This window comes from Pipra filicauda, unplaced genomic scaffold, assembly GCF_003945595.2.
Source record: "Pipra filicauda isolate LSUMZ 115617 unplaced genomic scaffold, ASM394559v2 scaffold155_size1731166_pilon, whole genome shotgun sequence".
NCBI classification, from domain to species: domain Eukaryota; kingdom Metazoa; phylum Chordata; class Aves; order Passeriformes; family Pipridae; genus Pipra; species Pipra filicauda.
This window is the reverse complement of record NW_024104051.1, coordinates 1452980-1468492: the sequence shown is the minus strand read 5'-3', so window position 1 is coordinate 1468492 and position 15513 is coordinate 1452980. Positions and strand designations below refer to the sequence as shown.

The 15513-nt window shown below is 35.0% G+C and overlaps 1 protein-coding gene across 2 annotated transcripts in view; it reads left to right on the top strand.

The window, feature by feature from the left end:
* ATP9B (ATPase phospholipid transporting 9B (putative)) overlaps window positions 1–15513 on the top strand; it is a 157456-nt gene that overhangs the window by 111656 nt on the left and 30287 nt on the right. For both annotated transcript variants that reach the window (XM_039379105.1, XM_039379104.1), the window contains exons 13-14: window positions 4027–4169; window positions 12440–12552. In XM_039379105.1, coding sequence (XP_039235039.1) covers window positions 4027–4169; window positions 12440–12552 — 256 coding nt within the window. The remainder of the gene's footprint in view (window positions 1–4026; window positions 4170–12439; window positions 12553–15513) is intronic.

Genomic DNA, 15513 nt, shown 5'->3' with positions numbered 1-15513 from the left:
CAGTTTTGGATACTAATAGGACCCAAATATCATCCTCAGTATTATCTTTAATAGAAAGAAGTCCTGAAAATAAAAAGACCGTATCTCAATTACTTTGTTTATTTTAAAATTAATACTACTGTGGATACTCTTACTGTATCTGGAGTTTTGACAGGGTTTTGGTTTTTTGCTACCAAACTTCTACATATACAGAACTACTCAGGAAATTCAAATAAAACTACTATATAATTTTGATTCAAAATCATACCTGAATTTTATTGGGCACAATATGACTTTGTTCACAAAATTGTCTTTGCTAGCTTCATTAGGTCTTAATTGGTTTTCACTGAGTCGTGAATGGTAGAATGTTTCTGGAATATCTAAATGTATTTGTCAACCTTTCTCAGTGAAGGCCCTTGCTTATTGGCAAATTTGTCCATTTTGATGAAAAAAAAAACCTTTACAAGGGGACCTAATGTCATTACAATTTGGGAAAAAAAATGGGATTTAGAAGTCATGTGAATATGAATGTTTAACCTAAAACACTGCAGTTGTTTTTGAAGGAATAAAAGCAGAACTACACATTTTACTGTTTACACATTTATAATGTGTAGTAAAAAGCAGTGTGGATTCTGCAGTGTTGTGTTATTTAGTTGTTCTGAAGCTGAATTGCAGAGAAGTGCCACCCTGGCTCTTAATGTAATACATCCCCAAGTTGGATAGAAATTGCCTTAGGTTTGCCTGCTCTAGGGTAACTAGAGGCGTGCTGAGGTTCAGAGACAAGAAACTTGGTGTTATTGTGTTTGTTAAATACCTATTCTCTGCAACAGCCTTCAAATACCTATATTAACATACTGTGCCTAAATATTTCATGTTAATTGGTTTGCTAAAAATTAGTGTTACTGATGCGACAGTGTGCTGATGCTACGTTGGATGCTGTTCTGTGCATTTTCATTAATAACTCGTGTTTTTGAATTGGATTAAATTGAGAAGGGTTTAAAAATTGGTGAATTTAAAATGGTTTTGGTTGTATAATGAGTTTCTTGAAGTCCTCAAAGAATTTCTGAGAAATTATAATATTATCAGCACTGAAAGTAGCTTTTGGTTGAGTAAGCTTAGTGTCTCCTGGTTTATTGTGCAAAAATTCTTGGACTTTTCAGTGAAGTCCTGTTGGAGAGTTTTTTAGTTTCAAAAGCAAACGCACTGTTAATAGGCTGTCATCATTTTTAGTGTTACCTCAGTGTCCATAATGTGCTAAGTGATAACTGCAATGATTTCAAAGAAAACATGTCCTCTAAGACAAAAGGCATCAAGTGAAGGAAGTCAGAACAGAATACAATCTACAAATTTTAGAACTAATACTAAAAGAAGTATGTATAGCACTCATTTTTATTCCTATTTAATTCTTTATTCATCTTAACAATTTAAGCATGTACACAATATCTCACTGTGTGCCAGAAATCTGTCTTGGACCATAGGAGTCATTGGGCAGATGTTATTTCTCTAGAGGCTAGTGGTGCCAGCATTCTATTAGGTCCATCAGCATAAAGGGGTTATGCTCTGTTCCACTTAGCAGTGCGTGCTGGAAAGCTAGAGTAATTCCTAAAATGCCTTGATGCTTTGAAATACATTTCTCCTCACTGCTCAGCAAGAGAATCTGGGATCTTTTTTCCTTTTTTTTTCCTTATCTTGAAATTATATTTGAGATTATAGTTAAATGCATATAGAGAGTTTTTAGAACATCAAAGCCAAGTGACACACATGCTTATAAGAGATACAAGTGAAGATATGAAGTGCACTTCAGCTTTGTGAGACTTTTATGATTTAATCTTACTGAAGTACAGTTTTTCCTTCCCAAATCTTCGTTCGCGAAGCCCAGCCATGATGATGATGACAGTTTTTCCTATCTGAGTGACTTTTGGTAGAGCAGCCATGTGGATGTCTCTCTGTATCTGCCGTGTATCTGAGACTGCAATGCTTAAATAGAGCATTCATCTCAGAATTCATGTCTTGGTAGCCCAGGCCCCAAAAAAATGTAGCCCAAATACCTCTTTGAAGTGGTATGGTGAGCAGCGTTCATCCTTCAGTTAATCTGCTTGCTCCTGGCTGGAACAAATGTCTAGCTGTTCTGAAATACAGTAAGTGTGCTTGTGTTTCTCTTGTCAAGCTAGACAAGAGAAACTTGTACTTGACTGGCTAACTGGAGAACCTGACTGTGTTTCAGTCTCAGGTGTGTTGCTTGTTTTTTTATATTAACTCTGAAAGTTAATAGACATGCATAATACAAATACAGGTTGCTCAGTATTTGCTCTGGAGTGAGTAAGATAGGGTAAAACTGTAGTTAACCAGTGTGAGGCAAGTTACTTCCAGTATTTTTCTTGTCATATTGTAGTATTTTCAGTAAAAAGAATCTGGTAGTCCTCCTTCAGTTGTCTACCCTTTTTTTATATCTATTGGCATGTCTGAAGAGAGATGAAGTTAGGCCATGATATTGCAGAACTAGTGAGGGTCTATCACGAGGTAGAAGGATGGTTTTCTGCTGATGATTACAGTATGAAAATAAGAGGTAGTTAAAGTACAAAATACCATTTTGAATGGAGAAGAATCTTGTATCTTTTTGTGCTGCAACATGCATTGTCTTCTGCCTACAAATTCAGGAAGGCAGGGGTGTGGAATAAATTTTTTTTCAGTGTGTGTCAAAATTTCAGGTATCCTCACAGTTCTAGTTAAATGCATCTCTTCTTTATGGGACGGTGCAATTCATGGCTCACTGTTCCCTCCACTGTTACCTCAGGTAATTCACAGTCTGTTGCTGTGATTGCAAGATGAAGATGAAAACTCTTCGTAGCTGCTCTTTTGTTTATGGTGTAAAGCAGCACGTCAGGACTGTTGAAAAAGGTCTGAAGTGCATTAGCAGTATTTTGACCTTGAACAGTTTTGAGAGTCATGTTACTGTAAACCAGTTGCTTAACTTGCTACTGTCCTACCTGTTCTTTTCAGTATTTCTGTTAGAGCAGAGTCAAGAGAAGTGAACATGTGCTTATTTCTTAGTCACTGCTCCTCTGACATGGTGGCAGGAACATGGTGAATAGCTAAACAAAATTAGCATTTAAATCTTTTAGAACAAGGTGGCATAGAGTTTTGAGTTGGAGCATTTAATTTTGGGAAGAGCAACATGGTTAAATTTATCTCTTACCAACATGAGTGAAGACTTTTTTATTATATCATAGGAATACAAGGTGCAAGGGTAGTTAATTCTTGTATGATGTAGACATGATAATATCAACAAATGAATGTGCAGACAGAGTGAACTGGAAAAAATAATTCTGATTTTTGCACTTCTATGTATAGTCGGTAAAACTTGTTGCAAATTGCAAATTTTCTAGTAGAGAGTTACCCAAAGGTTACTTATTGCTGCTGGCAGGCTCCAGCCCCATTGCTATCACATGAGGGTGCATTTTGCTGCTTCAGCAGTTCTCTTCTTGCAATAGACCCTCTGTAGCTACATTTTGGGAAGGACAACAACCTCATTGATTGGTTGGGAAAAAGTTGACAAATATAGTTGTACTAACCTAAAGAAAAAAGGTTGTTGGGTTTTTTTTTTAAAAAATGGTGATCTGAAGAGGTACAAAAATATTTATAAGTTCACATCATGAAGAAAACAGGTGATGTTTGGTTGTTTTAGCAGACAAAAACTGTGACTTGAACTGTTCTTGTTATACATTACTCTTATCTGTACAAAAGTAGTAATGTAATTATGTCAAGAATCTCCACAAAGTGTTGCAATCTGTCTCATGCAAAATGCATGATATTGCATTTATTTGTATTGCAATATCTTCTAGAAGTCTGGGATGGAGCCTGAATTTCTGATGTGATATGTACTCTACAAACACATAACAAAAACCTTGTTCCAAAATTTTGGTGCACGTAGATTTAAGATTTATTTTTTTCAGGTATCCTAAAAAGAGCTTCTAGTTTTATTTTTTTGGTTATAACTTTCACTTTGCCTAATATTCACACTGATTATGGTATAAATTTCCTTTGCAGTTTACGTGTGAACTTGGACATGGGTAAGGCAGCCTATGGGTGGATGATTATGAAAGATGACAATATTCCTGGAACAGTTGTTCGAACTAGCACCATACCAGAAGAGTTGGGACGATTAGTTTATTTACTAACGGATAAAACAGGTATATCAGGTTACAATTCTGAAATATGATACTTTTATAAAATTTCTGAACTTTATACTGTATTTGAATATGCTAACGTAAGAGTAGATTTGGACTACTGATTTTTGTTTTTCAGTAAAGTTTTAAGCGTGTGCTTGAGGACTTTGTACCAATGGCTTAGGTAGGCCAGTACTTACATGCTAAAGTCAGTATTTGGTAGTAATCTGATTTATTGCAGTGGGAGCACTCCTTCTGTGGTAAGAGGACACTGGATTGCATGAGAAAGAGCACCATATCTCTTACTCTGAAAAGACTCTGGAATAAGGAGTCACTCAGGACGCTGTTTTATTCTGCACTTCATTTCTACTGCAATATTGTATGATAATAACAGTTAAAAATAGCCTTTGAGAGAGCAAGTCATTTCCAAAACAAGTCATAACACCAGCTTCCAAAATGAGATCTGCTGTCACTATGAAGTTAGTTGCTGTTTAAGTTACAAAGGCCAGTTCTAGAGCTGCTGAATGATTTAATCTTCAAAACTGTAATCTGTTACTCTACCTCACCTGGTATACTGGAACCTGCAACCTTTACCAGGATCAGAAGGTAGGTACCAAGTATGTGAAGTAGTAATAGCTTGTGTTATGCTTTCTTGGTTCTTTCTGAGATTGAATAAATCATTTCTGGTAGATCTGCTGGATTTTTTAAGAAGCTGAACTTTTGAACTGAGAAAGTTGTTTCTCAAAAAGCTGAAGAATTCTTTTAGTGGTTTGAAATAGAATATAGTTTAAAATCATGAGAAACTGTTGGGAAGAGCAGAGGTTGACCTCTGTTATACTGTTCAGAAAGCATAATACACAGTTTATATCTCCTTCTGTTTAAAATAGTTCCACATTTTCTCCCATACTGAACACTTCCATTACTGCATATTTTGAAGTGAAATGTAAATGTAATATGTTGTCCCATTTTTAAAACACATTTTCATTTTTTTTCTATATGTTATCCTATACATGTCTGAATACTGTTCCTCTATTTTGTAAAAGATCAAGTCAACTACCACCTTTCTTAGTATGTAGAAAAATGTATTGCTAATTATAGTGTGGTAATCCTTCAAAGCAAGTGAACAATTCTTTTAACAAGTTTTATTTCAGTTAGCTAATGATTTCTATGTATTTGAAACTACTTAAGGATTTTATTGCACCCTCCATCATGATAATTTATGTAACTTTGAGTGCTGTCACATTGAAGACTTGAAATATGTAATTTACAGCATATGTTTGGAAAAAGAGAACTATGTTCTAAAATAATGAATTTTCAAAACAATGTAGTAGCCCAGAACACTACTTGCCCAGAGCACTACTTTGTAAGCAAAGCCAACATCTACTTTTTCAACTTCGCTGAAAGAGATTCCAGTTACCATACTAACCTGAAAATACAGTTCAATCTACTTACAGTCAGACTGCACTGAAAATTTTAGGTCTTGCTAAATAAAATACGGTTTGCTTACACAACTCTATGATGCAGGAATTATATTCTGACTTTAGTGACCAGCTTGTATTCTGAGGCATGAGAATCAGTATATTATCTTCTTTTCCACAAGCTTTAGGTACCTACTACCCTGTTTGAGAATTAGAAGATTGTTTGAAAAAAAGGAAAAAAAAAAAGCTACCACTGTTCTACTTCTAGGAAAACAACCAGTACACAGTGTAAAAAAAAACGTTTTTCTCCTTTAAAAAAACCAAACACCCAAACCACAAAATCCCCCATAAAAATTAGTGATACTGGATTTTTCAAAGCAAAAATATCGTGTTATATCCATAAATCTTTGAAAGGGTACATTTTATTGACTTGCATATACAAAGAGGGAAAACCCTCTTATGCTTCTGATGGGTTTTTTTGTTTGTTTTCAACCTACATCATGCACTTGCAATCACAGTAGATTTGTTTAAATTTAAGAAGCAACACTTGTATTTTGTCCTTTCAGAGTGCATACTTAAAAGGAGCTAAATAGGGGGCTAAAAGGAGCAACTGTTAAAAGGCTTTTACCAGACAATATGTTTTATATAGTTTGGAAGATAACTGGCATTCAACCTCGAAGGCTTTTCAGAAGACTAAAGTCTACTGAGTTCTGGTGAAAAGTCTGAATTTGTACAGTAGTAATGTAAAAATGAAGATAAAGACTGTATTCTAAGGCAACAGTTCCAAAGTGTTTTGGAAAGAAACAGAATCAGCAGTCTCACCCTATGCCATTTTATCCAAGTGCTAGCTGAAAGCTGATGTAAGTGAAAATAAGCCAGTAGTCCAGTAGACATCACCAGCTTCAGACCACTGACTGTGGCCTTGCAGAGATGGGAAACACTGGTCTATTTTATTAATCTTAAATGCTCTGCAAATTTTAAACTATTCTTCATTCTGGACAAACACATTGACTGTGTACTTTTTACCCAAGTATACTGGTAGCTACTTCCAGTTTCCTTTCCTGAATACATTTTTCTCATTCTGCATTTATGATAAATGTGAAACATACCATTTGGTAGTGAGCAAAGTCTGTAGAGTTAATCCATGTTTGACATTGCATGACTCTACACTGTTCATGAGAGCTGGCCTCAAGACTTTCTTGTTTGAATTTTCCTAGTCATATAAACCAGTTGATTCTGTTCTTTTGCCCACTTAAGGCCTGGCTGTCATATGAGAAAGAAGAGAATCAGTTTTGTAGCTATCTGTCCAAGTGGGTGCTACCTAAAAGCAGCACTAAAAGGCTGGTTTAGTTAAATGTAAACAGGTGACATTTTTCTCAGAACTGAAAATGAAAGGGAATCCAGAGAACCGTCTGCAGAAATCTTATATTGTGGTCCAAGCTTCGCTGGAAATGATTGAGAATTAGTTGTTGAGTCTAAGGAGCATTGCATTACTAACATAATTGCAAGGTAGTCCTTTGTATGATTGTAAATTGGGTTTGTGCTTCATCAATAAGCTTTTTGACAAGAAGCGTCCATCACAGTGGCTCTCTCATTTGCCACAGTATAATAGAAAATGAAGTATCCCAATAATTGCATTATAGTTTCCTTATTGTGGGACAAGAAAGCAATGTGGTATAATTAGGTTTGATTGGAGTGCATGTTTCCGGTAAGATCTGAAATTAATGATGTTGCTATAGTGACACATCTGCGGCCACCAGTGCGTGAAACATAAAGTAATTCATTCGACAAGAGAAGACATCTGTTAACTGCAAGGATGCAGAGCATATTGACACTGACCAGAAATACTAGACGTTATGTGATAAATGAACAAATGATGCTGAAACAGGAGGACAGATAATTTGTACTTAATCTGCTGGGAGAACTTTAATCTTCTCACTGGTTGCATTTGACAATGCCATTGTTTAAAGAACAATGCTGCAGAGAACTCATAAATTTTAAAACTTAACTCAGGGTGCAGCCTATTAAAGCAATACATTAATTCCTTTGTTAGGGAGTTTTTATCTTCATGTAGAACAAAGCCATTACTAAAAACACCCACTAAAACAACAGGTTTTTTAGGACTTACATTTTAATTATAGTATCCATTACCCATAATGCCATGTTGTTTGGACTTGAATCACACATAAGTTTGATAGAAAGGCATCATCCGTTGTGGCGAGGGCCAGGGGGAGGGCATTTTTCGCGAGCATGATAGCTCATCTTCTCGAGGCATTCAAATCATGAAAGAAAAATAAAGATATTTGGTAATATTTAATGAACGTTTTTGTTGATTAGTATGTGGCAAACCTTCTGCTGTTCATGACAACTACCAGTGTGTTCAGCTAAAACAAATGCGTACAGTCTTCCAAACGTAGTTATTTACTAATGCATGCACTTGTATTTGAGTTCTGTAATTAACATTTTAGCGGGTATTTGGACCAAATGAGATACTTACAGATATAATGGTTGAGCAGATGCATAGAGCAATGGGATTCTTGATTTTTCTGGTAAAGCCCTGCATTAAAGGTTAGTGTATATGGGCTTTTGTGTCAAATGTGCTTGATATAATGTACTATTAGAAAGTCAATTTCAGTAATTTTTCTGAAAATTAATCTTTTTATTTTATGCTCTGAGTCTTTAGCTCTTCAACATAAGCAACTGTAGAGAAAGATTAATTAAAAAAATGCTGATGGAATAACATCTCTCCCTTTACTTAGATATATATATACGCTACTGCTTTTATACTTCCTCTCCCTCTGTGATTTTTAGTACCACTGGGTTTGCAGGGTGAGTAGAGCAGACTATGAATGGAACATGTCGATGGACAGATCCTACAGGAAGCTTCCAGACATAGACTCACAGAAAATCAGCCAAAAGAATCCTTACTTTGTGTCTTCTGTTAGACTCTCATAGACTGAAAATACATAGTGTATCCAGTGAGCATGGATGCCACTCTTATATACTAGTATTGTGCTTGTGGGAGGCAGGAGGCACAGAGAAAATATATACTAATATTCATAACTGTGTTACCTGTTACCTCTACTGTTACTGTCTGACCAGGAAAGAATAAACATAGCTTAGCTATCTTTTCCCTCATTCTTAATGGGCTGTACTGGGATTTATTTGGATTCAGGTTTTGTGGTGGTTATGTTTATGACCTCTTTATAAGTGGAGCAACTGAGTGAGCAGACCTATTCTATATATATTTACCATGAGTTTTTTCATCTTCTTTTTAGATTCTATACCAGGTTATATTTTTTCTAGGGTTCACAGAAAGAATTTGTATCTCCAGATTTTTACCAACAATCTAATTACTAGGATTGCTGGGCCTGATCTCCCTAAAAGTTTCCATAGAAATGCTCACATTTACCCTGACTTTTTATCTGTTTAAGCAAATACTTCAAACAAAATACTTATATTTTATGAAAAGTTACCCTCTTAATTTCCTATAAAGTTGTTAATTCCTCTACTGTATATATTTTCTTGCTTTTTCTCGTTTTGAACTTTTTAGATAGTTGGTATTGCTCCAAATTGCCATCTAGTAATGGCAATAATAGGATCAGAAAGATCTGCATCTGCTTCTCAAAAAACAACAACAACAAAAAAATCTCTACTGCTCTGTTGTGAATCACATCTGTTGCCACCCAGGGAATGATGCCTTCAGGACTTTTTCCTTAGAAATTAATTTCCTCTTTGCCTGCTTTACTCTGTGTTTAATGATACAATTGTAGGGGAAAAAAAAAAAAAAAAAGCTCTTGGCCTCATTAAAGAACACACTAAATTTTTCTCTAGCAGTTCTATAATAACTTTTTTGTCAGGCTATTTTCCTTGCATGGTACCTCCATTTCAGAGCAAAGTTCAAGAATGTATAATAGTAGTAGATTATATGTTGACTAGTATAATTTCTGGGAGCTTTTCTAAAATAAGCGTTTTTAAAATTTAATAACTCTTTGTATTAGCAATGTCCTGAAAGAAATTAAAAAAATATTATTAAAAAAAGAAGGCTCTTTCACTGTTCTGTAGTACTTACCACCTTGAGCAGACTACAGAGCTTAGTTTTCAGTTGTTTTTCTTGTTCAAAAAGTGGACTACATTAGAAAATCTGCCTCTAGATATTTGAAGGGTTTGCATTTTGGGACATAAAGTAGAAGTTGTGTTGTTTTGTCAAGGGATATTAGTTTTCAACTAAAACACTTAAATTTTAAGACAAGAACGACTGCTGGAGTTATAACATGATTGATTGACACTATATAATATCTGAACAAATTGTTGGGAATGTTTCTGTCCTATTTTCACCTTTCATTCATTAGAAGAATTTAGAAGTAAATTCTTAATTTGCACACATGATGAAACTTAATTTCTATGCGGATGGCTGAAAAAGTTGTATTTTGTTAGGGGTTTTTTTGCAGAAATTTTTGGAAGTACTTTCATAACTGCAACTGCCCCTGTTTGTCTAATAAAACATCAGATTATTATAGCTGTTCTTGAAAGTGTTACCTAGTTTTGAGAAGCATGAGCAAACAGTAGTTGTTGTTTATTTGTTTTTAATTATTTGTGGTTTGGATTACAGTTTTGTGTAGCAGGTAGATGTGGATTTTGCAGCCTCTTTTCTGATGTCATACATGTTTCCTATTACCATAGCTGATAAAAAGGATTGTATAAATGATGTATAGGATGCAAGTATTGAATCTGGATTTCTGGAATGTTTATTTCCATGTCTTCACAAGTTGATTCTTTTTCCTTGCCTGTTTTTCCTAAATCTCCTTCTCTGATTGTTGCAAGATAGGAAAAGTCATACCTTTCTGTGCAGAAGCTTTTCTTCTCTGCTTGCTGAGAAAGAGTGGGTGGAACACAGAAATTTTCCACCTATCTACCTTTCCATCACCAAGCATGATATAGAGTTGGAGTGATTTAATGGTGTCAGAAGAAATAATCTTTCCATATAATAATCATAGGGCTAATTCTGTTTCCTGTTCAGTTTTCCCAAGCAGCAATTACAGAAATAGTGGGAAGCGGATTTGACAGTTGCCTGCTGTCTCACCTTTTGAGTAGCATTTAGTTTCACAACTCCTAGGGAGTGTTTATTTTATTCAAAGACTTGGCAAAGCTAAGGGCAGTGAGAAGATACTAGCATGCCTGGAAAGTAAGGAACGTGATGCAGATTTGCTTGGAATGAATATTTTTGCAAAGTGGGTGGGTTTTGTTTTCGCTTTCTTTTAGAAATGGAGATTTTAGTGTATCATGTTTATTGGTAGAAACTTTCATGTTTTTCATATACAAACTGGAGATTGAATTTTTCTAGTCTCAAAGTAAAAAAAAATAATCAAATTTAACAAAAGATCTCAATAGAAGTACAGCTCCTAAAGGCAGAAGAAGTAATTTCTCATGGTTTTGTATAATTACTGTAAAACAAAATAATCTTTTTCTCCTGTATATAAAAGTAACCAAAAATTTCTGATTTGCTAATTTTAGAGATCTGGTAAAGAGGGAATTTGGAATGATCATCTAATACTGGTAAAACAGGAAGACATAGTTTGATAGTCCAGTGTGGTGGTACAAAGATGAAGTGTCACTGTACGAATATTACCAGGGAGTAGGAGTAGGAAACACCTGAAGTGTAACTGGGAAAGACATGAGGCTTTAACAGCCCCAGTGAGTCTTTGAAGATCACTGATAGTTCTGGCCCTAATAAGTGCATAAACTGGATGCTACTGGCCAGACAGTTTTGTTTTGCAAATAATAATAATAATAGCATATGTCATGTTTTTAGTCTTCTTTCCTCCTGTAGCTTAGCATGTATTTTGGTGTACTGGGAAAAAGATACAAAATAAAAATTGTCTAGATAAATAAAATAAGTATGAAATATTTTATTCTGCAGTATTTATTTACAGATTATGATATCCTCCATTTAAAAAATATTATAGAAACTTCAAGGATGTCAGTTCTGGTACCATGTTATGTTTATTTTTTTATCATCAGATTTATGTATTTTAATGACCCGAAACTGTGCGGTTAAATATAAGAATAGCTTTATACTATATTAATTTGGCTTTGCCTGAATAGGCATGGGAAAAAAAGTTTTAGGAAGGGCCGTTATTAAAGTAATCTTTTGTGAGCTGACCATGGGAAGCTAGGCAGTAGTGACCTCTTTTTTGCCTCATATACTCCATCATGGAAGGCAGAAGTCCCCACCCCTCAATTAGAGGTTTTTCAAACCAGAGGATGTGACTAGTTGGCAGAGGTGGATGCAAAGTGTCAGTCTGACTTGACACCCTGTAGTTTCTTACAAATGTGAAATGAGAACGGAAAACGCTGATTTTGTTCCTTCTGCCTTATTCCGGTTGGAGACTGAATCTGTCAAATGTCAAAGTAATGTTAGGTCTTAATGACTGACTCTAGATAACAGTGAATGTGCCCATTTGCCTGAATGTCTGCCTTCATACACGAAGTGTGGGGGATATCTGTATGAATTTTGGTGTTTCATGGTTTTGTTTCATGGTTTTTGTTTTGCACCATATGGTGCAAACTCTTGCGTTAGCTTTTGAGAGTCAGTTTCGTCCACATATTGCAAATTCTTTCTGTTGTATAAAAAGAAAAGTTTTTGTCTCCTTTCAAGTTTACCAGTTTAGTTATTGGAAAAATAAGCTTGCAGGTGGAACCAGTGATTTCTTCCAGTATGACTAACACTGATCTTTCTCCACATACATGCCTTTCATTCAATTGATGCTAACTCATGATTCATTCCTTCTTTCCAGAGGAAAGATTTGGGGATGGGAGGGTGGCCTTCTCGCAGTATTTTTCATTGCTTTGTGATATACTCCTCCTTTATTACAGGAACACTTACCCAGAATGAGATGATATTTAAGCGCCTCCACCTAGGTACTGTGTCCTATGGAACAGACACAATGGATGAAATACAGAGTCATATTATAAGCTCTTATTCACAGGTATCTCATTTCATAAATTATTTACCTTTAATATGAAGGGGTTTTTTTTAACATCATTGAAGCGTTACCTAGCAATTTGGGATGCTGTGAAAGTTGTCATGTGTAGGTGTATCAACAAATATGATGACAGGGAAAAATGTGAGACAGTAGGTAGTTCTTTCCTGATTCTGAAGTTCCTCATAATAACCACTTAAAGGAATTTACTTTTCTGTTCTCCACTAGCAGAAATCTGTGTTAGCCTGACTGTGCAGTCCTTCTCCTGCCAAATCATCTAGGAGTAAGCTATTTATTAGAGAGACTACAAATTACAAAGAAGTGTGCAGAACAACATGAACAGTAATTATATCTTTGAAGACATTCATCAAGAATAGACATCGAAAAACCACATTAATTGATATAACCAAATAGTAAAACAGTAGTTGTCAAAATAAAATTTATACAGGCATATTTAAAAATTATTTTAGAAAAGAATCATTTCAAACAGCGTAAAACTGGAACAGGATGGAGGGAAAGTGTGAGAAAATTGAAAACTCCATATTGCTCGAGAGCAAAGTGTTCCTGTAATATGTAAGTGCTTGGTCTGGAAAGTGTACAAGAGAATTGTGGCTCCTCTTCTGCCTATGGGTCAGCTGTGGGACAAAGGAGGAAGGTGGAATTCTGCAAGCATTTCCCATGTATGCGAAATTTGGGTGCTTTCTGCAAACCTTCCTAAACACCTGGTTCTACTCTGAGGTTAAGATGGATTTTATACTTTAGTTTTTATTTTTATTATTCGAAACAAAAAAGAAGAAAATTGACAGAAGGAAACAAATGAAAGGTTAACTAATATTTCTGTGTTGTTTACAGTGTGATGCTAGAAATTTGTATAAAAGTTCTTTTCTATACTTGGATACACAGACATGACTGGCTGACCCAGTTAAGTTTGTGGACTGACTTCATTTTCTGTGTCCTCATTTTCTCTTATAAAAGGATTGTAGGATCAACAATTGATTTGAATACTTAGTCGTGCTGTGTTTTGAACTATGACTCCCTTCTCATTTGCTTAAAATAAAAATAATAAAGTAATTTGACTCCGCACTGGACCCAGTCAATATTATGTAGCTTTTGGGAAGAGAGGCAGGAGGGAAAGCAGTGAAACGCAATACATGCTATAAGTTTTTGGTTTGCAACTTAAATTTCTTAATTATTTCCTATCTGAACAATTCAACAAATCCCTTCTTGAATTCTTTTCCTTCTTTCAGCTTAATTCTTAGTAGGTATAGCCATGAATAGTGAGGGAGATACAATAATATGCCTTGGAAATGAGATATAGAGCTGTTTGACCTAATGATCAGCAGCCCAAATTTGGTTCGGAATAGGTTACTGAAAGTAACTGCTACTGACTGTGTTTATAAAAATCACCCAAACATACTTTTATTATAATGTGTCCTTTGAGTATTTACAATAACAACTGTAACAGTAAATAATAATAGTTGACAGTCTTGAGCTGGCTCACCTAGGTCTGATTGAGTTTGACAACTAAGCACCAGTGTTCTAGAGGAGGCATATTCACTAATACTGCTTTCATATTTTGCAGCTAAATATGCTCTTTGAAAAGAATTGCACAATTCCTGGAATTCTTACTTCTTAAAGCTTTTACTAGTTTACTGTAAAATTTAACAAGTGGTACCCATGGTTACAAGTTTTTAGTAACTGTAACATACTTAAAATAAGTAAGAAATGTGAGGGAAGCCTTTTTTCTCAATTATGGGGAAAAGCTTTCCCAAATATAGGTTTGCTTTTAGTAGATGATGAAAAGAGCTTTCTTCAAACTTCTTTTTTTTCAGCTTTATAAACACTACTTGAGGTTTAAATAATGCTTTAATTATGCATGTGTTAGTAGCAACTCTTTAAAACAGAAGAATGATGGAGTCTTGGTAACAAACTAAGCAACTACTAAACAATTGTTTCAATCTGAAGAGTATGGTGAGGTTTATGATAATAGAAGCTGCCAGTTAGCTAGGCAGTGGTTCTTGTGTGACATTGATTTTATCCCTTGTTTGTGTTCTGTTTTATTATTACAGTGGACCTACTAGACTATTGTCATCTTAATGTAACACACAAATCTATTATAACCTGATTATATTTCCCCACTGGAAGCATTTTGTGATAGAGGGCATAATCTTTAATGGAATTTGTGTGAAATTAAATTATACAAGCATCAATAAACATAACATAATTCAGAAGGAGTAAATCAGCTTAATTTATTTGTGACTGTAATGGCATCAGCGTTAGCAGAATGCAAATGCAGAGGTTTAAAGCAGTAGCTGAAAAGCAGTGCCAGATGAGCAGAAAGTTAAACCCTTTATTAGACAACACTGTAATTTGATGGGCAGAATGTTCACGGTTCAGCAGATAGCAGTCAGGAGGAAAAAAGCATGGATTCTGAAAACATTTTCTGAGTTACCCTGGAGCTTTTGGTAGTACAGAAGAGCTTTTGGTAGTACTGCTGATATATTTAATCTACTGCCTTTTAAAAGAGAAAAAAGACCCAACCAGCAAAAAAACAAGAAAACCAACACCCCTCTCAACTTATTTTCAACTAATTATAAGCATTTCAGAGGAAGATCAGTTCTGTCGTGTGCTCAAATATTTCTGAAGGATAACATAAAATAGTGCTAGTTTAGTGGTTATGCAATAGTAATGTGATCTTCAAAGATGTGTCAAACTTGTATTTTGCGTGATTATTTTATTAGATTATTGCAGTCATATAAGGAGAAACACATTTCAGCCTGCAGCAAAAACATAAAGCTGCATTAGTTCACAAATAATACAGAAATTGTGTAAGTTGCAAATTAAGTCAGAAATATTTGTATTTTAATTACTCCTAATATTTATGCTTTAAAATGATCCTGCTTTTGTTCTTCTGTTCTCATCTCTTCTTCTGATCTTTTCTGAGCACCACAAATGTGGTGATCTTTT